General features: G+C 51.2%; 7 protein-coding genes across 7 annotated transcripts; 5 read left to right on the plus strand and 2 right to left on the minus strand.

Moving 5' to 3' along the window:
• The first annotated feature begins 1,262 nt into the window (after positions 1 to 1,262).
• Positions 1,263 to 9,883, plus strand: PSV08DRAFT_409120 (V-type ATPase). The gene is made up of 16 exons (XM_066093815.1): positions 1,263 to 1,408; positions 1,517 to 1,577; positions 1,831 to 2,207; positions 2,261 to 2,328; positions 3,247 to 3,268; positions 3,316 to 3,364; positions 3,415 to 3,499; positions 3,557 to 4,336; positions 4,395 to 5,214; positions 6,186 to 6,255; positions 6,323 to 6,417; positions 6,478 to 7,222; positions 7,271 to 8,168; positions 8,220 to 8,469; positions 8,872 to 9,110; positions 9,203 to 9,883. Exons 1-16 carry the CDS (start codon positions 1,338 to 1,340, stop codon positions 9,760 to 9,762), a joined length of 5,190 nt encoding a protein of 1,729 aa, XP_065949361.1. The 5' UTR covers positions 1,263 to 1,337; the 3' UTR covers positions 9,763 to 9,883.
• A 31-nt stretch (positions 9,884 to 9,914) lies between these two features.
• Positions 9,915 to 11,342, minus strand: PSV08DRAFT_388873 (beta subunit of N-acylethanolamine-hydrolyzing acid amidase-domain-containing protein; the record flags this gene model as incomplete). Its single annotated transcript, XM_014226415.2, has 1 exon — positions 9,915 to 11,342. One exon carries the CDS (start codon positions 11,340 to 11,342, stop codon positions 9,963 to 9,965), a length of 1,380 nt encoding a protein of 459 aa, XP_014081890.1. The 3' UTR covers positions 9,915 to 9,962.
• A 659-nt stretch (positions 11,343 to 12,001) lies between these two features.
• On the plus strand, positions 12,002 to 13,396 carry PSV08DRAFT_409121 (CoA-transferase family III domain-containing protein; the record flags this gene model as incomplete). The annotated part of the gene is made up of 2 exons (XM_014226414.1): positions 12,002 to 12,068; positions 12,128 to 13,396. The coding sequence occupies 2 exons, from the start codon at positions 12,002 to 12,004 to the stop codon at positions 13,249 to 13,251; spliced, it is 1,191 nt and encodes a 396-aa protein (XP_014081889.1). The 3' UTR covers positions 13,252 to 13,396.
• An 83-nt stretch (positions 13,397 to 13,479) lies between these two features.
• On the plus strand, positions 13,480 to 15,141 carry PSV08DRAFT_221340 (fungal-specific transcription factor domain-containing protein; the record flags this gene model as incomplete). Its single annotated transcript, XM_014226413.2, has 1 exon — positions 13,480 to 15,141. The coding sequence occupies exon 1, from the start codon at positions 13,633 to 13,635 to the stop codon at positions 15,139 to 15,141; it is 1,509 nt and encodes a 502-aa protein (XP_014081888.1). The 5' UTR covers positions 13,480 to 13,632.
• A 1,192-nt stretch (positions 15,142 to 16,333) lies between these two features.
• PSV08DRAFT_401134 (uncharacterized protein) lies at positions 16,334 to 18,179 on the plus strand. The gene is made up of 4 exons (XM_066093613.1): positions 16,334 to 16,822; positions 16,870 to 17,144; positions 17,294 to 17,310; positions 17,374 to 18,179. The coding sequence occupies exons 1-4, from the start codon at positions 16,498 to 16,500 to the stop codon at positions 18,143 to 18,145; spliced, it is 1,389 nt and encodes a 462-aa protein (XP_065949362.1). The 5' UTR covers positions 16,334 to 16,497; the 3' UTR covers positions 18,146 to 18,179.
• Positions 18,180 to 18,253: 74 nt separating this feature from the next.
• On the plus strand, positions 18,254 to 19,665 carry PSV08DRAFT_200610 (uncharacterized protein). Its single transcript, XM_014226411.2, has 3 exons — positions 18,254 to 18,701; positions 18,755 to 19,039; positions 19,120 to 19,665. The coding sequence occupies exons 1-3, from the start codon at positions 18,543 to 18,545 to the stop codon at positions 19,588 to 19,590; spliced, it is 915 nt and encodes a 304-aa protein (XP_014081886.1). The 5' UTR covers positions 18,254 to 18,542; the 3' UTR covers positions 19,591 to 19,665.
• A 218-nt stretch (positions 19,666 to 19,883) lies between these two features.
• PSV08DRAFT_409124 (uncharacterized protein) lies at positions 19,884 to 24,090 on the minus strand. The gene is made up of 4 exons (XM_014226410.2): positions 23,063 to 24,090; positions 21,632 to 22,785; positions 20,953 to 21,397; positions 19,884 to 20,829 (listed from the first exon to the last, which is right to left on the minus strand). The coding sequence occupies exons 1-4, from the start codon at positions 24,039 to 24,041 to the stop codon at positions 19,952 to 19,954; spliced, it is 3,456 nt and encodes a 1,151-aa protein (XP_014081885.2). The 5' UTR covers positions 24,042 to 24,090; the 3' UTR covers positions 19,884 to 19,951.
• Positions 24,091 to 24,385: the final 295 nt, after the last annotated feature.

Raw genomic sequence — 24,385 nt, forward strand, 5'->3', positions numbered from 1 at the left:
GCCCGCGAGGCTCGTCACAACCTTCCACATCTGACCAAAGAAGCACACGCGTACAGCATGTAGAGTACGTGAGTATATATATGCGGTATCGCGCGATTGTCCTCCGCCACACCTGCTGTTCGCCTATTCAGTATTAATTGAGGAACTTTGGCCAAGCGCCCGGCGTACTAATGCGTTTCAACTACACCGCTTCCTAGAATGGTGACAAATTCCGGTGCAGCTGCCGCACACCCACCCACTCCAACATGCATCCTAGTTCTTAACTGTCCAGTATCGCCTTGGCTGCTTGGCTTCTTTATGATGGTACCATCTCAGCAACACCTCGCTAGGATGCGCAGTCTCTGCCCAGACGGTGCTCACATTGACCTGCCACGTCGGCAGTGCATTCGCACTATTCCGAGTTGTCTGGCTCATACTCGTCGCTAGTAAGGCAAATTCTATGCAACACCCATGTTCACGCTGACAGCTTCATGTCTCGTGGTCGCCGAATCACCCTTGCGTCCCAAGAGATGATACCGGGCTTGTTATGGTTTCTGCCAACGAATGCCTCCTGTCGAAACCGGAAACAATTAGGAAACTCGTATGATCCTGTTGCTAGCATATAGACACCTGGCAAATAATCGGCTTGCTCGAGTCGGTAAATTTTGCCCTTTGGTCTAGAGGTACTGCAGGTAGAAGCACACTATGCAGGATGTCCTCACATGTGCCTTCCTCGTACGTCACTCTACTAGTGCATAAAAGTAGCATGTGGTGGTGCGTCGCTAAGAGGTATTCTCCGAGTGGCTTCCAATGCTCTCCACACGCAGTTGCCTCAATACGATTCGAGAATAAAGCCTGGATCTTTTACTTAGTATTACTGTTCTACATAATTTCATTGGCCTTCAATAGAAATATATTGCAGGAAAGTCGTATGACTACACACAGGTACAGACCGGAAGGTCTTAGCCCATAGGTGACCCCGCTCTGAACCATACTATGGGCACGTGTGTACCAGCGCATGCACTTCGCTATATTCTGGAACAGCACTCTATCATCCTCTTCTAATCCATGTAATCTTCGGAGAGACGGTTCGATTTAAAAAGACATATGTGTATACCAAATGGTCACTTATTTCAGCACCGCATACCGAGTTGGGGTTGTTGACTTGCTTCAAGAACAAGATCATAAAGCGCTGGCCTCAATGGCTCTGCATCATCATGTCAACCACTATCACAATACTCTCCCGAGGCACAAAGATCAGCCTAGACCACATGTACATGCAGCCATGAGCATAGACTTGTAATGGCTTGCAGTGCACCCTCACATCCGGAGCCACCCTATCGCTCTGCAAATGCTTCATGGCTGCTATAAGCTCCAGATTATCTACATCGCCTGAACCCGTCATGACGCATGCCCAATCACCAAGCTGGTTTGTTATCCGATCAAAAGCAACCGCAGACATCGGCTATGACGCCCTCGTCCCTACAGTCATCTTCACCGCCCTCGCTTTTGTAATGGTCATTCTACGGTTGTGCAGCCGAACTTGTTCGAACACAAATAGAATCGGATTAGAGGACTACTTCATCACAGCTGCTCTGGTAAGTGTGACTGTTGCTATCAACAAAATAAGCCTAACCATCATAGCTGCTGTCGATGGGCTTCACAGCAGTCATTGGGCAAGGCAAGCGTCACTAGAGTCGAATGAGGTGTGATGGGGTAGCTAACTGAGGTATAGAGGTTAGTATCGACATTGCAGATCCTGTAGAAGGCGCCACATACCCCGCATCGCTACCTGCTATGCTCAAAGTAAGACGCCTAGGTGTGTGAATGTACTAGGCTGATTTCATGAAGCTTGTCCTTGCCCAAGCTATCCTCTACCACCTCGCAAGCAATCTCGTCAAAGCATCCCTCATACTACAGTACATTCGGCTCTTTTCGCTCATCCCACACGTTCTGTGGAGTTGCTATGCTCTCCTCATACTTGTATCCAGTGCTACGGCCTGGGGCATGTTCGGTAACGTTTTCCTTTGTCGCCCAATTCGAAGTTACTGGGATGTCACGGTACCTGGAGTCTGCATGAACAAGGAGCAGCACTTTTGGTCAACCAGCATCATAGGTATTGTGGTCGATGTCGCAATCTGGATGCTGCCTCTTCCAGTCATCGGCAGACTTAGCCTTCCAAAACGACAAAAGAATGGTCTGTTATTCGTCTTTGGACTAGGCGGATTGTGCGTATATTGGTGGGGTTGAGCGAGTGATTAGATACTGACATGTAATACAGTGTGTGCATCATAACAATTCTACGACTTGCTCTTGTCCGCTATGCCATGGTCAATGGTCAAGTTACAAGTAAGTTACTGCAGGTCATTTAGATTTAACATCAACCTGAACAAATGCAGGATGCGGCACTTTTGCGATCGTGTTCTCGTCCATCGAGATCAACGTTGCAATCATCTGTGCATCGCTGCTCGTGATGAAGCCTTTGCTTGCACGCTTTCTGCCATATATCATTTCCGAGCAGCCCCTGTCTGCGGCAGAGGATGGGAGGGCTTCTAGGGCTTTAACAAGCACGCACATGTTGCGCACCAGCATTGCGGATGCAGCAGAGAAAAGGGAGCGTCGCGAGCGGAACGACACCTTGGTTGAGATGAATCGGTCTTCGGGATGACATTTCATGCTGGAAAAGGCTGGGAAAACGTGGGCGGCATGCAGTGTACTGGTAATTATCAGCTGCAGCTTACCGGAGCAGCTCTGAATGTGGTTTCGCCGATGACGTAGATGAACAGCTCCGCGAAGATGGTTGTGCACCCTGAAGGTCTCAGAACTTCAATAATGTTTGATGCATAGCTAACCCAATTGGAATTGCTATTGAGATCACGCGTTGAAAAAGAAAAGAAGGTTGCTGTAAATGCCTAGCAAGAGCAGTGGTAGGGGAACATACGGAGACAGTGACGGAGCGCGGTTGGCTGGTGGCAGATGACAAGGAAGGTCCCCACCAAGAGTTAGCGCATGGTCCAAGCTCAACCTCCAACTACTGCAATCATCATCGCATCGTGAGGCTGCAACAATACCACCTACAAGCCAACGACAGCGAGTGGGACATATAGATATACACGATGCCTCCCGTAAGCGATTAGATACATTTAACCTCTTATACAGGCAGCTGACTAGACGGCACAGAAGAAGCAGGACCAGAAGTCGGAGGGCGGCCAGGAACATGGTAAGCTTCAGCAATGCTGCGACAAACAATCCGCTGACTCCGGACAGGCGCCATCTTCTCCATCTCCGGGTGCGTTTATACCAGGAAGTGCTCCGAACCAATACTGACCCATTCAGTCCCGTCATCATCGCCGAGAACATGATTGGATGTGCCATGTACGAGCTTGTATGTGCGCCGTCTCCCATATCTGGTGGGATCATTGTTGACAGTCGCAGGTCCGTGTTGGTTATGACAACCTTGTGGGTGAGGTTATTCGAATCGAAAACGACAAGGCCACAATTCAAGTCTACGAAGAGACTGGTATGCGCTCCACCGACATATGAAGCTTGGTATGAAATCTTGGCTAATGTTTCGCAGCTGGTGTGACCGTTGGCGACCCCGTCTACCGTACCGGACAGCCGCTATCTGTCGAGCTCGGCCCTGGTCTTATGGAGACCATCTACGACGGTATTCAGCGTCCCCTCAAGGGCATTGCCGACGACGCAAAGAGCATCTACATTCCCCGCGGTATTGATCTGCCTGCTCTCGATCGTAAGAAGAAGTGGGACTTCACACCGGGATCGCTCAAGGTCGGCGACCACATCACTGGTGGTGATGTCTTTGGTACCGTCTTCGAAAACAGTCTTCTCAGCGAGCACAAGATCCTCCTGCCTCCCCGCGCAAAGGGCACCATTACTCGCATCGCCGAGAAGGGCAGCTACACGGTTGATGAGAAGATTTTGGAGCTGGACTTCAATGGCACCAAGACTGAGTACAGCATGATGCACAAGTGGCCCGTCCGAGTGCCCCGCCCCTCCAACGAGAAGATGTCCTCGGACCAGCCGCTCATCGTCGGTCAGCGTGTGCTCGACTCCCTGTTCCCCAGTGTTCAGGGTGGTACTGTGTGCATTCCTGGTGCCTTCGGATGCGGCAAGACTGTCATTTCTCAGTCTCTGTCCAAGTTCTCAAACAGCGACATCATTGTATACGTTGGTTGTGGTGAGCGCGGAAATGAGATGGCTGAAGTCTTGATGGATTTCCCCGAGCTCACCATCACTGTCGACGGCAAGCAGGAGCCCATTATGAAGCGTACCACCCTCATTGCCAACACTTCAAACATGCCTGTGGCTGCCCGTGAAGCTTCCATTTACACTGGTAGTAAGTATTCACTGTCTATTGTACATGCCAAGGCCATACAACTAACAAGGTGTTACAGTTACGGTTGCCGAGTATTTCCGCGATCAAGGTAAAGACGTCGCAATGATGGCAGACTCATCGTCACGATGGGCAGAGGCGCTTCGAGAAATTTCCGGTCGTCTGGGAGAGATGCCTGCTGACCAAGGTTTCCCTGCCTACCTGGGTGCTAAGCTTGCGTCTTTCTACGAGCGCGCTGGACGCGTTGAGGCTCTGGGTAGCCCTGAGCGATACGGTAGTGTTTCAATCGTCGGTGCCGTCAGCCCGCCAGGAGGCGATTTCTCTGATCCCGTTACTACGAGTACACTGAACATTGTGCAAGTCTTTTGGGGTTTGGACAAGAAGCTGGCTCAGCGAAAGCATTTCCCATCAGTCAACACTTCGATCAGTTACAGCAAGTACACCACACCTCTGGACAAATTCTATGCGAAGAACAACCCCGACTTCCCACGGCTCCGTGACCGCATCAAGGAGCTTCTGACGACATCCGACGATCTCGACCAAGTCGTGCAGCTTGTGGGTAAGTCGGCGCTCGGTGACAGCGACAAGATCACGCTCGATGTGGCTACACTACTCAAGGAGGACTTCTTGCAGCAAAACGGATACTCGGACTACGACCAGTTCTGCCCACTATGGAAGACAGAGTGGATGATGAAGAACATGATGGCTTTCCACGACGAAGCGCAGAAGGCAGTTTCTCAAGGACATTCATGGCCCAAGATCCGAGACGCTACTTCAGACATTCAATCGCAGCTTCGCTCGATGAAGTTTGAGCTGCCCAGCGACGGTGAGGAGGCGGTCACGAAGAAGTACGAGCAGCTGCTACAGAAGATGACTGAGAAGTTTGCATCTGTGGTTGACGAATAGATGTATGTGGCTAGATGCGACAGTCTTTTTGTTGGTTGATAATCGCGGCAACTGAGTACAATACACATTCTATGTTCGTTGAGATGTGTACACTAGACTGATGTGGTGTGAAAATGAGATGATATGAAAGATTTCTAACACGCGTATTGACTGCACCGTATGTCACCAAGTCAGATACGTACATTATCTATGTATCAAGTCAAACCTATCCTCTTTTGTAAAGTCGGGACAGAAAGCCGTACTACTATAGTTTCTATTAGGCAGCCGTCCTTGGTTTTGGGTTGGGGAAGACGGGACGGGTGCCTGATCTGATGACGACGCTGCTTCGCGTCCTGTGATGGCGCTGCCTATCACCTGGTAGTGAAGGGATATTTGCCACCCGGGTGAAGGGTGGACGTGTGGGTGCGTTGTCACCAAGGCGGTCGAGGGCACTTGATATCAGTCATATGACCGGTGACGTGTGTCGCAAAAAGGACTGGTTATCGCAAGCCCTTCGCAAACCCAAGGTAGTGTGTTAACTGTGTCTGTTGCAGAAGTTTAATTGGCAGAAAAAACATATGGCTCGTGGCGTACTGCCATTGTTCGTGCTAGAAGCTGCTGGTATCACTCTGTATCTTCTGTTGGGGGCTTGCAAGCCGAGCTGTGTGGCTGAGCTGTGTGGCGTACTCAGCGTATCGAAGCTCGGGCTCCCAAACGTTACAACCTGTAGTAGCTACGCAACCTGCAATCAAGAACCCCCAGATCTCATACACCTCCGTTTCGCACACTTTACACAACACCCACCCTCCTGCTTAAATCCTAAGCATACATCCTTCTTGAAGCGCCTATAAGAGACGCCTGAACAACACAATCCACAAATCGCCGACCATGGCGGCAAACCCTAATGCGTAGGCACATACATGTTTTGGGCAGCCCCTCGCAATAAGGAGAACTGACAGTCCAACAGTATCAACGTAAACGATCCGGGGCTGATTACACTCGTCAACAAGCTCCAGGATGTATTCACCACCGTCGGAGTACGTTACCACCCCCTTACTACCTCAGCACTCCATTTCGCAACACGTAGACTAATGCCTGACTCAGGTCCAAAACCCCATAGATCTGCCCCAAATCGCAGTCGTAGGATCGCAGTCTAGCGGAAAGAGTTCGGTGCTTGAGAACATTGTCGGACGAGACTTGTGAGTGCTTGCAATTTGCGACACCGCTTTGGCGATGGCATGCTGACGACAGCCCTGTAGTTTGCCCCGAGGAACCGGTATCGTCACCCGAAGGCCGCTCATTCTCCAACTCATCAACCGCGCATCCAGCTCACAAGCCAACGGCACCGGCGAGGGGGCAAAGACCACAGACCAAGAGAACAACGTTGACGAATGGGGCGAGTTTCTGCACATTCCCGGCCAAAAGTTCCATGACTTTAGCAAGATACGAGATGAGATTGTAAGGGAGACGGAGCAAAAGACTGGTCGCAATGCAGGAATTTCGCCAGCTCCCATCAACCTGAGGATATACTCGCCGAACGTCCTCACACTTACGCTTGTTGACTTGCCGGGTCTGACCAAGGTGCCTGTTGGAGATCAACCTAGGGATATCGAGCGACAAATTCGTGAGATGGTTCTCAAGCAGATCAGCAAGCCCAATGCCATCATTCTCGCCGTCACCGCCGCCAACACCGATTTGGCCAACTCGGACGGTCTGAAGCTCGCGCGCGAGGTCGACCCAGAAGGACAGCGGACAATTGGTGTTTTGACCAAGGTAGACTTGATGGACGAGGGAACTGACGTTGTGGATATTCTCGCCGGACGCATTATCCCACTGCGACTGGGTTACGTCCCTGTTGTGAATAGAGGTCAGAGGGATATCGAGAATAAGAAGGCGATCTCCTATGCGCTCGAGCACGAGAGGCAGTACTTTGAAAACCACAAGGCGTACCGTAACAAGGCGGCCTACTGCGGTACACCTTATCTGGCCCGCAAGCTAAACTTGGTAAGTTACTGCGCATTTACATACACAATGGTAAGCTAACAACAATAGATTCTCATGATGCACATCAAGCAAACTCTCCCCGACATCAAAGCGCGCATCTCGTCTTCGCTGCAAAAGTATCAGGCCGAGCTTTCATCACTTGGCAACTCTATGCTGGGCAACAGCTCCAATATTGTTCTTAACATGATCACGGAGTTTACCAATGAATACCGTGGAGTGCTCGAAGGAAACAACCAGGAACTGTCCGCAGTCGAGCTGTCTGGTGGTGCTCGTATCTCGTTCGTTTACCACGAGCTGTACGCCAACGGTGTTAAGGCTGTCGATCCCTTTGACCAGGTCAAGGACATGGACATCCGAACAGTTCTGTACAACTCTTCTGGTTCATCCCCAGCGCTGTTCGTCGGTACTACGGCTTTCGAGCTTATTGTCAAGCAACAGATCAAGCGACTCGAAGACCCCAGCTTGAAGTGTGTCAGTCTCGTCTACGATGAGTTGATCCGCATCCTTGGTCAGCTGCTCAACAAGAACGCCTTCCGAAGGTATCCTGCGCTCAAGGAAAAGCTGCACCAGGTTGTTGTCAGTTTCTTTAAGAAAGCAATGGAGCCGACCAACAAGCTTGTCAAGGACCTCGTTGCTATGGAGTCGGTTTACATCAACACCGGCCATCCAGACTTCATCAACGGTTCGCGTGCCATGGCTATTGTGCACGAACGACACAACAGCAACAAGCCCCAACAAGTTGATCCCAAGACTGGAAAGCCATTGCCGCCTACCGTACCGCCGCGATCCATATCCCCTACACTTGACTCCGGAGAAGGTGGCTTCTTCGGCTCATTCTTTGCTAGCAAGAACAAGAAGAAGATGGCCGCCATGGAGCCTCCGCCACCTACGCTCAAGGCCTCCGGTACTCTCTCGGAGAAGGAATCTCAGGAGGTTGAGGTTATTAGTAAGTCATGACTAATGTGTTTTTCTATGTCGACTTGCTAACCATTTGCAGAACTGCTGATCACATCCTACTTCAACATCGTCCGCCGGACAATGATTGACATGGTACCCAAGGCTATCATGTTGAACCTCGTACAGTGGACCAAGGAGAACATGCAAGGCGAGCTCCTCACCAACATGTACAAGACGGACGAGCTGGACGAGTTGCTGAAGGAATCCGAGTACACTGTCAAGAGGAGGAAGGACTGCTTGCAGATGGTGGAGAGTCTGACCAAGGCGCAAGAGATTGTCAACCAAGTACAGTAAATGTCTGGGTAGCGGGTAATGGTGCTAAACGCTTATGTTCTATGGGTCGGCATTCTCTGCAAGGTGTTTTGGGTGCTGGCATACTAGATTTTTGTTACGAGGGCCCATTTCACAGGTGATGGATGAGATGTGTACGCTACATTGGCATGAATTAATTGAAACGACGGTTCGGTATTGTATGCTTTACGTTAGGAAACAGACATGATTGATATGGCGATGCGCTGTTGTTCATGAGTGACTTATTATGGCAACCAATTGAGTCTGGAAAAGTAGTAGCAGCGAGACAATTGTAAGGGCTTGAGATTGTACATTTACCAGAGACTTGCGGAGTTGGCGCACGGACCACGCGGATATCTCGAAAAGTCGCAGTTGCAACCTCGAATGCCCGCCCTCTCCAGCAACAGAGCGGCCATGCTGCTCCCACGGATATTCGCGCCCGTCCGCGCATCGATAGCGACATCTACGGCCTTCATAGCACCTTCGACCCGTGTCCTCGATGCCCTCCGCGTAGCCAATGGCTCCACAGCACCAGCCCCAGTCCTCTCTTTTGTACGACACTCCGCACATCAAGCCCAAGGTCGAGCCAACGGCGCAAAAGATGGACCTGGAAAACGACTGGGCGCAAAAAAGAGCGGAGGTACGTCCTGACTCCCTCCAAAATATCTTCACCCAAACACAATCGCAACTAAACAAAGACCCGAACGCTTTGCTAAACAAGACAAAAAACAGGCGAATATGTGATCCCCGGCAACATCATCTTCCGCCAACGCGGCACCTCGTGGTTCCCCGGCGAAAACTGCAAATTCGGCCGCGACCACTGCATCTTCGCCACCGAATCTGGTTACGTACGGTACTACCGGGATCCCCGACTGCACCCGAAACGCCAATACATTGGTGTTGCGCTCGAGAAAGACCACACGCTACCATACCCGGCCAACGCTGCGCGGAGAAGGCGGCTAAACTTCACGCCCGTACCTGTATCCTCGTCCTCCTCGGCACCTGAAGCGGCTATTGCAGCTGCTGCGGAAAGCGAGGTGGTGCCGCGGGAAGCAGGCAAGAAAGAGCTGAGCCTGCGGGCTGGAAAGGGATATGCGTACCGTGAGGCTAATTGGGTGATTGGGCGTGCGGCGGAGAGGGCGGGGGTGCAGGTTAAGGAGTTTGTGCCTGGAGATAGGTGGACGGCGTGGCGGAAGAGGAGTTTGAGGATTAAGGCGAATGTGGAGAGGAAGAGGTTGAGGAGTGCGGGTAAGAAGGTTGCCAAGCCTAAGGCGAGGAAGGCGAGGGCTTAGATGAGGTGGAGATGGTATGTGTGTTTGTGTGTGTGTTTGTTGTTTTTATTGCGGGGGAGGGGGGAAATGGTTGTAGGAATATAGAAATGTAGGTTTATGGCAACGTTCATGTTTTTCCGTGTCTTTTCTTGCAAATGTATGCGTATATGTGAGTCATGACCCATACATATGGAGACTGTTCCATCTTTACAATACAAAAATCAGACATTTTCATTCCTTTCTTCCTCCCTATCTTGCTGGGACTCTCCCTCCCCCACTGCAACCGGCTCCTCAATCTCACCAGCCTCAAACTTCCTGATCCACCTAAACACGCCGGCCGCAGGGTCCATAATGCATGCAAAATGCGTCATCGCATTACTCACCGGCCACCTCTCCACCCACCTCTCCAGCGTACTTAACGGGACCCCTATTTCCGAGTGCTCCTCCGCACGCTCCTCTTCCTGTCGTTGCCGCCGCCGCCACGCCCGCCACGCCAGCGTCAAGCATTCTTTGCGGTAGACACTGTCGTCCAGGATATCCTGGGCGCTTACTCGCAGGAAAATACTTGTCTGTAGGAAAGCGTGGATGTGGGGTTGAACAGGCGAGGTAGTGGGGGGTTGAGAGGGAGAAGCGGGTTCGAGGGCGACGTCGTGATTTGTTGTGGCCAGGAAGGTTGGGGAGCGGAGTATGGTTGCGGTTTGAAAGTCTTTTTCTAGGACAAGGGTTTCGTGCGGGGTGCAGAAGATTAGGTAGGCGACTGGAGTGGGGAGGGTGGGGAGGAAGGAGGTTATTGCGTCTGGGGGGTGTGGAGGGTGATAGGCTGGTACTAATCCCTCTTTTCCCTTACCTTCGCTGTGTTCTTTTCGGCCGTTTCTTCCTCTTTTTTTGGAGAGTTTTCGGCGGACTTGCGGTGTTTCTGTGGGTCTGGGGAGTAGGAAGTCGCGGATTACGGTTGTGATGCTTGGGCGTCGGCCTAGAAGGACGAGCAGTGTGTTCCAATAGTATCGTGCGTTCTCAAAGGATAGGCCTGATGCATTGTGGTAAGGACGAAAGTTGAGAGATACGCTGAGGCCTTTGCGTACGCCTGTTAGGACGCCGACGAAACCTACATAGCCTACTGTCCGCGCTATGGCTTCTCCCTGCGGTGAATTGATATAGTTGAATTGCACAATGAAGTCTCGGAGTAGAGGCATGGACCAGTCTAGTATGCGGAAGTGCATCATTGTCACTTCTTCGTCGCCCTCTTCCCCTTCTTCTCGATCTAATTGCTTAGGCTTCTTGACTAGCGCACCGCCACTCATACAGCCTAGAAGCAAGTCGAGAAAAACATTGTAGGCGACAAGAAGGTACATGGGTACGCCGCATTCTTCGCTGATTCCGCGTAACTCCTCGGTTTGCTCGTTGCTGGCGAGGCGGCGAAGCAGTAAGCGGCCGAGGAAATGGAAGAAAAAAGGAGGCAACTTGAGGTGTGCGACTACTTCGGTATAGAGGCTAGTTATCTGGTGCAGGACAGGGGCATAGTCTCTTGTAACGGCTTTGTAGCGTAAGCGTGGTGGCAGGGCGAGGTCGATAGTGTAAATGGGCGGGGAATTGACCGACATGTGAGTGTCTTTGAGTTTTTTGAGAAGAAAGGGGGTGAATTTGAGAAGGCAAGAGAGGATAAGGAAACCATTTATATTGGTTAGAGCGAGAACTGACGGAGACGTTTGCTGTTGAGCTAGGTCAGGGAGGTCATGAGTGAAGGAAAGCATAGGCGCGTGATTGAGTTATGACTTCCTATTGTGTCCCTCTTCATTGTGTTGAATGAATTCATTCAGTGTGTCATAGCTGATACTGGGTCCACGGGGACGTTGCGAAGTGAACACTCCATGATGATGCCTGAGAAGGCACCAGTAAGATGAGATCATGGGGAGAGCTCGTTTTGTACAGTCTCCCAAGCTTGATTTGTGACTCTAGTTTTCATTGTCCTGACGTATTCACGGAAAAGATGTATGAGGGTAAGATGGAGGTATTGGTAGGAAGGAAGACAAGTCGGCTACATGCTACGAAGCGGAATGGCGCTAACTACTGTTACCCCAGCTCGAGCACTCCACAGCTGCACCTCGGCATCTTCCCCGCGGGAGTGGTTAACCGGCGCATCCTATCAACAATGTCGACGTCGAGCATGTACGAACCCGATATATTTTTGCGCTTGATTCCGGATAACCACTCAAAGCATATCAAACGCTAGTAGCAGAGTGACTTTCTTAACTAATTCACCATGACTGCGCCCCAACCGCCTCCACTCTCCAACATACGCGTTCTCGAGTTCGCGGGCCTGGCCCCTGGTAAGCCCGATATTCTCTACTCTGCAATTATGTACGTACTTGGAGTTCATCTCATACAGGGCCTTTTGCTGGCATGCTCCTGGCTGATTACGGCGCATCTGTCCTCCGTCTCGACCGCGCACCCGGTACCCCGACCACTGACCAGCTCACGCGTCGCAAGACGTCGATATGCGTCAACCTCAAGTCGCCCGCCGGGCTCGCACTCATTAAGAAAATCATACCACAAATCGATATCCTTATTGATCCCTTTCGTCCCGGTGTGCTTGAAAAAGCAGGCCTGGACCCGGAAAAGGTGTTGTTGAAACTGAATAAGCGGCTCATCATTGCGCGTATGACGGGCTTCAGGAGGGACGGAAAGTACGCACAAATGGCGGGCCACGATATTAACTATATTGCTGTGTCAGGAGTGCTGAGCATGTTTGGGCGAAAAGGCGAGAAACCGTATCCGCCGGGCAATGTGGTTGGCGATTTCGCCGGAGGAGGCGCAATGTGTTTTGTTGGCATACTGCTTGCGCTTCTTGCGCGTGAGCGCAGTGGCTTCGGACAGGTTGTGGAAGCGAACATGGTGGATGGAAGCGCTATACTTGCGACTATGCCTCGACTAGGCTTAAAGACCGAGGTCTGGAAACACGAGCGTGGTACCAATATGCTGGATGGTGGTGCGCCTTTCTACGATACTTATGAGACCAAGGATGGAGGCTACATGGCTGTTGGAGCGATTGAACCGCAGTTCTATGCTGCGCTGTTAAAGGGCATGGAGCTTAAAGCGTCGGATCTACCTGGAAGTAGGGATAACATGGCGGATTGGCCCAAGTTGAAGGACTTTTTCACGGCAGAGTTCAAGAAGAAGACGCGTGCCGAGTGGGAGGCTATATTCGATGGTACAGACGCGTGTTGCACGCCTGTCTTGACCCAAGCAGAGTTGGAGGAACAGGGATTCGATCAGCGACCTGCTGTCACGTTAAAGACTTCGCCTGGTTATGCGATTCATGAAGGCGACGATGAAAGGTCTGCGGCCGAGGGTCAGGGTATCGGCTGGAAGGGCAGTGGATGGAGTGAGAAGGGGCTGAAGCCAGGCAGTGGGGGAGAAGATACACTGAGCACGTGGATGGGATGGACCAAGGGAAGGCACTACGTTGAGGAACAGGGTGGATTGGTGTGGAAGGATACCGCGAGGTTGTAGTTGTACGGGATTTGACACTGTTGCCGGTATTTCCTTCTCGATGCTTGGCAACGACGAAATGTTTTATTGTAGGATGCGATATAAGATGGCAAGAAGAACACGGTTACATAGTATGGACAGTATAAATATCGCCCATCTACGTATGACTCTGTCTTGGGCCTCGGCCTCAAGGATCGAGCGGGAGCTAGCATTAGTGTGGTTTGCCACTCTCCACCTCCTCTCTTGCGCAACCTTCCAGATTGGTCCAACTCCCACATCTGCTACCCAATCATTGAACATCAGCACAGCTCTTCGGAAGCTCAAGAACATGCTATAAGTTGTGTGTTCACAGACGAGGATAAGAAAATGTAGCGACGAAGCGAATATGTACCATTCAATAACATGGCAACACATAAGAGAACCCGGACCGGATGCTGGACGTGCAGGGAGGCCGGGTACAAATGCGACGAGCAGAAGCCATTTTGCGGCCGCTGTATGAGACTGAAGATTACATGCAAAGGTTACGGGGTCAGGTTGAAGTGGCAGGAGGGTGCTGTCAGCACTCTAACAAAATCGCGAAAGAGTCGGAAGAAGAAATCTCTTGAGCAAGATTTTGCCTTGAGCCCAGCTTCAGTCAACAGCTTTTCTTCAATGCCTTTGATCGTCTCTACCCCTGAAAACATACTCTCGTCGCCGGGATCGACGAAAAGCTTGCCTTTATTACCACTCAACAGCCCCAGACTGTCATACGGTCTATCGCCAGACGATAGATGGCTTCTCGATTACTGGGTAGATCGACTTTCCGCCCTCATATCAGTGGCTCCCAATATGGGTATTTCTACTCCCTTTCAGCGACACCTGACGGCTATGGCATGCGAATCTGCTGCGCTCAGATCCACGATCCTCTCCATGGCCGCGAACCATCTTGCAACATCTTCAAAAGACCCGTTTCTGTATTTCCAGAGGTACCGCCATCAACGAGACGCTATACGTGAACTCCAACGCATGATCCAGGACCCATCGGAAATGAATGCTGAGCCAGCGCTGGCGACTGTTATGATGATGCAGGTATCTGCGCGACTTTTCGGCGAAGACGATGAAGAATGCGTTGCCAATCATCTGATTGGTGCAAAGGCGATGATTGTTAGGAGCCAAGGAGAGAATTGGCTGGATAGCTCGCGTGCGCGATTTTTAATGAGCATCTTCGCATACCACGATATCTTATCATCCGTTTCCAGAGGATCAAACCCCTTGCTGGACCACGAGACCGATTTTTCGGCTATCGAAGGGGAGGAGAGCCTAGCAAGCATTGCGAACGTGCTTTTGGTAGTTGGCCAGATTAGTCAATTGCAACATACCATCAAGACGAGGAGGTCACGGTCGCCAACAAGTCCAGCTCTATCGGAAAACGAAAACACAACCGGCAGGCATATCCAGCAGAAGTTACTGGGTATGGATCTGAGCTTTTGCAAGCATGAAAATGTTCAGGGAAGCGCAGACATCAAGCTGACAGCTGAAGCATACCGCCACGCCGCTTTCATCTACCTCTACCGGACCTGGCTTGATATCGGCGCCCCGAATCCCATCAGCATGGATCACATTAATCAATGCCTAGCATACTTGCAGCAAGTCAATGTTCGCTCGCCGCTAACCACCTCACACATATGGCCGCTCTTTACTGCAGGATGTGAGGCAATCGACAGCACACAGCGACAGTTTGTGCGGGATCGGTTTGAGGAAATGTATGCAGTCAAGCGCTTCCCGAGCCTGCGAAGAGTCATGCGGGATATCGAGCATGTGTGGGAGGCCAAGGATATGGAACAAGAGATGAAAGGCAAGGATGGTATGGCCAAGGTGGATTGCATACAGGTTATTTTGAAGAAGAGAGGACGAGAGGTGGATCTAGCATGATGAAGCTGTCTCGCTGTTGCTTCTCTGGTCATGTTGCTTACAGCACGTCTTTGCCAAATAGCGTAGCCTTTAGCGATGCCAGTAATATAGCCCATGGTTTTGCATCTTATTACTTGGCCGAGTTACGAGTGCAGCACTAGCTCTGATATGTCATGCCTGTACATACACAAGTACAAGACATGAACACTCGTGTTTTGCAATACTTTCAAACGATGAAGTGTCGTTCAGATCAACTTTGCGGCGCCTTTCTTGCCGCATGATGATGGCTTGAGGACTCGAGAAATGACATGGGCAAAGTGAAGTAGTATGTACGGCTCCTATGACACCGCCTGCGCAACCTGAAAATGCGCAGCCAGCTCTAATGGAGCACCTGTGTTCCTTCTCCGCAGCGCTATATCGCAGCCGCCCAATTGATTGACTCGGGTCGCATCGATTACAAGACGTAAAGACGCTGGTGAGATGGGTGGCTGAACTGTCTGATGGTGCGTTGAAGAGAACAGAAAGGGCTGGCGACAAATTTGCCATGTTATGGGCATGGTCCTTGGCGCGCTAACCCAAAGCGGCATGGGGATCGCTAGAGGCCCGGGATACTTCTGCACGCGATTTGGGCCGAGTGCAAGGGACCGCCAGTTTTCGCCTATCTTTGCCTGTTGCGCGGTGCTAGTAGTCGTCGATTGCAGCAGCTGGATGGGTTTCTGTGCATTTTCCTTAAACATCAAAGACAGCTGACCATATCAACCAGAACCCGCTACAATCATGCCGAGCTGAGGGCAGGCTTCGGCAGCTCCGGCATTCGTCCTGACCCATCGACACAGCTCACAATCGCAGTGTGCATACAGTATATGCAGAGCCTATGGTAAAGAGCCTCCAGAGGTCACACCAGATACAGATAGCTTACTCTATACACGATTGTGCCGAGTTGGCGTCTTATGCACAAAGTGATTCGCCTTCCTAAATCACTGTACTGTGATTACTCACTCACTTTGGCCAACAAACTACATTACTAACTAGCACATCCTCCCCGGATGCGCATTAACTATCTCTCCGAATCGTGACTCCCATCCATCTGTCCGAGATGGACATCTGTGTGATACTCGTCCGTTGCCACCATCTTGCTTGTATTCACAGGGCCTGTTCGCTTGTACCTACCTGTAAAATGGCGTTGCCTCGCCAAGTTGGCCGCAGCTCCACGCTGTCGGTATTCCGCCGCCCCCAAACTCGGCTGCCGTTCCACATAGGAATCGTCTTTTCCACAGCCCTCGATTTCAAACAGCGATGACATAATGCCCTTTTTGGCGCCCGCTCAGGTGTGCCCAGAGTACATATAAAGATAAGGACAGAGCTCTGTTGCGGTCGATGACGAAACATACCCAGCGAGCTTTGTTCACCGCCATGGATCGCTCTACTAAACCGAGCTTCAACTTTGTGAATCTTCAACACCCTGATGACCTCAAAAATGAGGAGACGCAGCTCCGGATCCGCCGTCTGGCCATGACCGAGGTGGGCAAGGCGAGGAGAAAGCCAAAGACGAAACGAGCACGTCATGAGATCGTCCTCGAGTTCCGCAAACCATCTGAGCAGAGCCACACGCATGTCGATCGCTTCGGTGGCGGCCAACTCGATCCTTTTGGCCCTTATCCTGTCGAACTTGATGATTCTGAACGGGCTCTGCTGGCTAATGGTGGGTGTGTTCCGAAATTACCGCGTCTCCTTTCTGATAGTGAGCAGTTCTTACCACCGAGGATAACAACCACCCTACTGTTCTGCGAGGTTCTTGGTATCCTGTTGGACTCAGTTATATCCCTGCTTTCTACAACATGCTTGCCAACTCTCAAAACTTCCTGTTCGAAAAGCGTCATGGATATTTTCCTTCTCAAGACGATGCTGTTGCGCTAAGACATCATCACAAGGCTCTGCGCCACACCACTGAGATGATGAAGGACCCAAAGATGCATCAGAGCGATGAATTGATAGGTTCTATGGTTTCCTTTATGATTCATCAAGTAAGCAGCTTGTGCAGACGAATCCTAGCACACAACTGACAGGAATCAGGCTTTGCTGGGGAATTTTCCGAATGATGGCTGGCAGAAGCATGCTGATGCATTAGCAAGAATAGTGCAGCTTAGAGGGGGTTATGATTCCATCACAACAGATTTCTTGCGGGTTACAGTAAGCTGGTAAGCCACCGGAGCAAACCCTAATTTAACAACAACACGCTAAAGCCAAGACCAGGGGAGACCTGCTAGGAAGCTTCTTTCAAGACCGTAGTCCCGCTGTTCCTATGCCATCACAATGGCTTACAGATTCCAAGTCGCCGCCAAACTCTCCACGGCCTGCCAATGCCGTGTCTTTGTCATGGAAACAGCAGCTGCCCATGCAACTAGACTGGATCACAATATTCGACGATGTAGTTCAGTTGATATGGCTTGATCGCATGTTCAACGAGAAACAGCTTATGCTCGCAATCACAAGTGGTAGCTGGATGGAGCCGACCATCTACCGCCTACTGTCTATCCGGCCCCTGCACAAAGGCAACAGCCGAGAACACGTCATGGAAGAAGTTTGTCGGCTCGGAACACTGCTTTTCCTATCGCCGTTTTGGAGAGCACTCGGCCAATCACCGGTCAGAACCTCCGCTATATCCCGCAATTTATTGCTTGTCCTCTTTGAAAACATGATTGAATGGAGTGAACTTAAACCATTTCTCATCTGGGCCATTTACTTTGCCGCCATCGAGACAAAGGATTTGGCCGAGAGAAGCCAATTCGTCTTGATGCTCGGCATCTTGATGAGTGGCATGCAGCTGCAAGAGTGGGACGGGCTGATGAACATTGTCAAAGGTGTTTTGTGGGTAGAGAAAATATTTGCAGGCACCGATGACCTAATTCGAGAAGAAGTCATGCAGATTGTAAATCACCACCGGTCAAACAATGCACGATCTGATAGCGTTCCGACGGGCATTTTAGAAGCTTTTGCGGCTGATGTGGAGGAGGAGCATTACTAGTACTAGATTAGGAACAAGGACATCCCTGCACTTGCAGCCGCGCTTTGCACCGATTGGTAACCGCATTTCCAGCCGCATTGTCTTGAAATGGACTATATCGAGCGCTACCAGTTGTATTTCAAAGCTTTTGTCGCGATCTTTGCCCCTTAGTACCGACTGTATAATCGGTCTCTACACTGCGGCGGATGAGCTCAGTAACGATTACCAATGATTGCACCAGCGGAGACTACAGCGACGGAATTAATAATGTACAACATTGAGGGAGGAACAAGGTACATATAAGAGGTCATGATGTGATGGCATCGTGACTATCCAGCCACATCTATTCTCAGTTCCTACCACCTCTCTGCTTGACCACTTTATCATTGATTCAGCAACAAAAATCACGACAGCAACAATGGAGAACCTTCCTGTAGACCATTTCGTCAAGGCCCAGCAATTTGTTCCGGTCGTTCATCGGGATGTTTATCCAGCGATCGATCCTAAGCAAAGTTCGCTTTCTCAACAGGGCAAAGTGATTATCATCACTGGCGCTAGCCAAGGCCTAGGAGCTCGAGTATGTGCAGCCTGATTTGCAGTTCCACTCTATGCTTGTAACTGACCGGTCAGTCCTTTGTACCATCATTCGCTGCCGCAGGCGCCAAAGCAATTGTCATCGTAGCTCGACGTGCAGACAAACTTGAAGAAGTCGCAAAATCAATCGCTACATCTTACCCCGATGTTGAAACCCTGTCCGTCTCTACCGACATCGCGGACCCCAAATCCGTCGCAGCACTCTACGAAAAGGTCAAAGAAAAATACGGTCATGCCGACGTCCTCGTTAACAATGCCGGTCTCTTCAAAGCCATTGGGCCCGTCAAAGACGTCGATCAAGTAGCCTGGTGGGACGAAATGGTATGTCTCTCTCCTCATCACCCCAATCACGTTGCACTTCCCTTTTTTGTTCTCTAATGTGTTCTTTTTCCTTTAAACAGACCCTGAATACCCGCGGCACATTCCTAATGACCCAATCTTTCCTCAAAAGCCTCCCCTCTGCCGACACCCCCGCGAAAATAATCACCCTGACCACCGGCGCCGCATACGAAGTCTTCCCCGCTCTCAGCGCCTACGGCATCTCCAAACTCACCGTCCTCGAACTCATGACGTACGTTGCAGCCGAGAACCCGAACGTCTTTACTGTAGCTTTGCACCCAGGCGTCGTGGATACAGAAATGACGATTGACTCGTTTAAGCGGTTTGCGCTCGATACACCGGAGCTCGTGGGCGGGGTGGGGGTTTGGCTCGCGGCATGGCAAGGCGTGGATAGGAAGTTTCTCGAGGGAAGGTTTGTGAGCGCGAATTGGGATGTCGACGAGTTGGTCAAGAGGAGGGAGGAGATTGAGAGGGAGGGACTGTTGAAGATGGATTTGAAGGGGACGTTGGGGGCGGCGCAGTTTGAGAAGTAGAGAGAGAGGGATTGCGCGCTTTGGCAATGTTGCTTGGGAAAAAAATAGATGTGAATTTGATACACTCGCTTGCATGATAGGCTTCTGGCTTTGATATACATAGTAGATGAAGCTTAGCGCAGGCACAGCTCAGCTTTGCAAAAGCACCCTAAGCCACAGCCACAAAGAAATCTCTCTAATCTCTGGAGTTTTACACGTGACATTGATCATTCTGACTGTCCCACTCCTCCAAGGGAAAGGGTTTGTGGGGATCAAATATTATGCTACACATTAGCTTGACGGCAATGCGTACGACATATGGACGATTTATTGACATATTTTATCCCTACAACCAACAACAATGAAGCTACTTCGACATTCTTCATGCGCCCTTTTCTAGCAGCAGCATCGCGATCTCCTTGTGGCCACAAGCTGAAGCCGCCTGGACTGCGTTACTATATAGTCCACCCTGTGTGTTGACGTTGGCGCCCTTGTCTAGTAGTAGTATCGCGATCTCTTTGTGGCCACAAGCTGAAGCTGCTTGGAGTGCGTTACTATACCGTCCACCACCCTTTGCGTTAACGTCAGCGCCCTTGTCTAGTAGCAGCATTACGATCTCTTTATAGCCATAAGCTGAAGCCGCCTGGAGTGCGTTGCTATACTCTACACCCTGTGCGTTAACGTCGGCGCCCTTGTCTAGCAGCAGCATCGCGATCTCTTCGTGGTTACGAGCTAAAGCCGCCTGGAGTGCGTTACCGTGCTGTCCACCCTGTGCGTTAACGTCGGCGCCCTTATCTAGCAGCAACATCGCGATCTCTTTGTGGCTATAAGCTAAAGCTGCTTGGAGTGCGTTGCCGTAGTATCCACCCTGTGCGTTAACGTCGGCGCCCTTGTCTAGCAGTAGCATCGCGATCTCTTTATAGCCTAAAGCTGAAGCTGCTTGGAGTGCGTTACTATACCGTCCACCACCCTTTGCGTTAACGTCAGCGCCCTTGTCTAGTAGCAGCATCGCGATCTCTTCGTGGTTACGAGCTAAAGCCGCCTGGAGTGTGTTGCCGTACTGTCCACCCTGTGCGTTGACGTTGGCGCCCTTGTCTAGCAGCATTTCAATCACCTCGTAATTCCCTTGCTCAACTGCTACAAGTAGTGGGGTCTTGCCATCCTTATCCTTGCTGTTGACCATGACAGAGTCTGCAGCGAGCAACAGCCTCGCTGACGCCTCACAGCCATTTCTGGAAGCCCACCATAGTACTGTCCTACCTCTCGAATCTCTCGTATCAATCTTGAATCTTTCCGATTTGATAAAAAGCGCAAGAACCTCGTCATGCCCAAGCTCTGCCGCACTTAGGAGGAAATCTTTTGCTTTCGAGTACACAAAGTCACGTCTTGCAGCGCGCTGAGCCGACTTGCGCTGAGACTGCTGTTCAACTACTGCTGTAACGAAGCTGCGGTTAGCTTGTTGCAGCTCAATATACTTTAGAAACACTTTGAGAGCATTTTCGCTGTTTGTAGCAGCTGCGGCGAAAAGAGGGCAGCCGTAGCGCTCCGCCTCAACGTCCATGCAGTGGCTGGCTGAATTGAGGACTCCGATAAGATTTGCCGCGTTGAGCTCGGCCAGCAAATACAACGGACTGACGCGTTCCGTGTGTCTACGCACTTCATGCTTCTCCAACAAGTTGTCGAGCTTGACCCATCGAGAAAGCGGGAAGCTGTCAAGGAATCTGTCAAGGAATTTCGCCTGAGAGATGCCTCCGCCTTCTGCTGCGTCCGCGTGATACAGCATATTGCGTGTGGCATATTCTAGAAAAGGAAACACTTGGGTTGCTGACTTGCGTAGGTTGGCTGCCTGTTGCGAGGAGGCTTTTGGAAGCTCATCGGGAATCTGTAAGGGCGTAGCAACGTCGATACTGATATAGTCAAAGCAGCACTGCTTTAGTCGTTCGTGACTTTGACTCTGAAAGTTGTTACTGTACTCTGGCCAGATCTTGCTAAGACCGTTCTCTTTAAGTAAAAAGTCCCTTACTGACTCGTGGATGAACTGAACCCTCGGCTCTTTAGAAACAGTAGCCTCAGCGAGGCCTTTGGAAGACTTAAGGAGGAACCGCTTGATATCGTCCTTTGTAATCTCCTCAGGGTCCCATTCTAAGATAGCGCCAGGATCGATGCTTAGGAGAAGAGCGTGATAAAGCTGCTCTAGGCTAAGCGGCTGCTTTGCAAAGAGCACCCACTGGATACAAAGCACCAACCTATCCTTGTTGTGCGAGTCTCGCGTTAGGATGTCGCGGAACAGCTCGTGCAAGTCCCTAGGTATCGCCTTTAATTTTTGTCGAAGTGCGTATACCTGCCCATCGTCGAACTCTTTGTTTAAGATGCCAACTACAAGAACAACCCACATAAAAATTCCCGACGCTTTCTCCTGAAGCTCGGCTCGGACTTGCTGTGCAATCTTGCTCTTCCCAATTTTTAGCTCGGTCTCGACGTAGTTAGTAATATCTTGTGAGTGCCCTTCGTGCCCCTCTAGCACTAGCTCCAGCCCGTTCCGGATTGTAATATGCGGGTAGTGCCTGCTCGAGAAGCACACCTGGAAGTGGATGCGGTTTGACATGCATAGATCGCCAACGTGCTCAAAGAACTGGATCATGTCCCGAACCTGCTTTTCTTCACACTCGTCAAGCGCATCGATAAAGCATACGACAGACGATTCTCCTAAGCTCCGTATAGCTTGCTCCAGCAGTGTCTTTAGTGTCTCAATATTCCACTGGTAGTCTGCGGTGAGCTTTGAGGCCGATAGGCTAAGTGAATTAAAAACACCCTGAAGCGCTGGGAGATGCTCAAGAAGCTGCAGCAACATAGAACGATATGTCCCGATTGTAGACTTCTCTATATCCTCGCCGCGCGCGTTAAAGAAGAAGGAGAGCACAATGTGGTCCTTCATTGTCTTGCGAGCATGAGCCAACGCATACTTCATCAGCGTCGACTTGCCTGTTCCGGCCTTGCCCTTGATCCACAAGAAGCCATGGTGTTCATCCAGCTTGGTGATATCAAGCCATTTGAGGTACTGCTCACTCTTCAAGAGCCATCTGCACGTCTTGGTGTGAGCGGTCTTGATAGTCATCTGACGCGCATCGATCTGCTCAAATCTTAGAGAATTCAATAGACTCTGCCTTTGTTCATCGTTCAACGGTGTTCGCAAGGGTTCCTGCGAGTGGGTAGGAACTAGTATAGTAAGAATAGGCCGTGTCCGCATTTGGAGACGATTGAGCTACGTACGCGTGGCATTCCACTGTCTGTTTAGTTTAGCAGAAGTCTACTGACGGAGTATTGCTTAGGGATATGAGGGACTCACTCTGCAGAACTACTCTCTAAGCCTTTAGAGACAACAGGCTTTATGCGCTTATACGAAGTATGATCAGAAGGTGATGACTGACGGCAACGTTCTATTAACACATTAATTTACATGCATTATTAGTAGGGATACGGTCAATGAACTAACTGTTCCCGCCGCTGCTTATGGCATCCTCCGCACGGCGTGTGTTCATCACCTCTGCTGCTGGTATCACCGATAACAGCTCTTTTGCATACGCCGCTGCCGTCCCTGCTGCGTAAGGCTGCCACTTGTCGTTCTTGTGTGAGTCGGCGTAGTCGGATATGCCACGAATGACAAGGCACGGGAAGCTGTTCATCAGCCCTGCCGCCTCCATCTCAAAGCATGATACCCCACCAAGCTCCGCGCTGACCCTGTCTCTCTCGGCGGCATCCTTCATCACCTGATTGCCAGAAGCGATCGTGCCGTAGTGTACCATCACCTCTGTTCCGCTCTTGCGTTCTGGTCGCGGCTGTCGACCCTCGACGCTACACTGGTCGCACGTGTCACCGCGCTCGTGGTTGTAGGCTGCCTTGAATAGAAGATCGGGCCCTGCATCAGCGCGTTGGAACTTAGCGATGCCCTCCAGCTTAGAGATATACCGAGAAAGCTGGCTCCTGCCTCGCAGCTCCTTTGCACGCACTTTAACTACCGCACTAAGCAGAACGTGCGGTGGTGAGTTTAGTGATCCTGTGCGCTTGAAGCCGCTTGGTGTCGTCTTGCCTATATCGTACTGTACCACCCCGGCAAACGTGTCGCGAGGCTGGCTGACCACCACGTCCCCTAGCCGGACATCTGCCCCAGCGCTCGGGACGCCGCCGCCAATACCTACCATCAGCCCAAACCACATGTTCTTGAACGTTGCTCGCATCTGCGTCGCCACTGCGGCCGCTGGATTATTGCCGATCCGGCCGGCGGGCAGGCACACAATGGCAACGTTGTGACCGCCAATCGAGCCCAATGCGTACAGGTTCTCGTCGCTATCGGCTGTGTCATGCTCGAGATCAAGGTGCTCTTCATCTAGCATCTCCTGCGCTGCCACCAGCTCGACGGGTAGCGCGCACACCCATCCTACGGTATAGTCTTCGCGGCGTAGTTGGCGTTGCATTTGGGGCCGTCACGACGAGAGGGGAAAGGAAAACAGATGAATGACCGTCGGAAGTCCATGCATGCGAACATAAGGGGGGTGATCAGAGTCTGTAGCAGCAGTGCTGTCGACAGTCGCTGTCCCTCAGCCCCAGCCTTGTGGCCGCCTCCATATTGGCATGGTGAACAATGAGTGGTGCAATTGGTCCTGTCGAGGCGCAGCCGTAAGCGCTACTTGGCAGCGGGGCGGGATCGGCTCGTTCATTCATCACTTGCCTGTGGCCCTGCAGCTTGGCACATCTCTCACTCTGCGATTATCTGAGTGGGCTATGATGCTGGTCTAGTAGAGAGCATCTGTCGTGTGCG

The sequence above is a fragment of the Bipolaris maydis genome, assembly GCF_028858645.1.
Source record: "Bipolaris maydis strain C4 unplaced genomic scaffold PSV08scaffold_5, whole genome shotgun sequence".
Classification (NCBI taxonomy): domain Eukaryota; kingdom Fungi; phylum Ascomycota; class Dothideomycetes; order Pleosporales; family Pleosporaceae; genus Bipolaris; species Bipolaris maydis.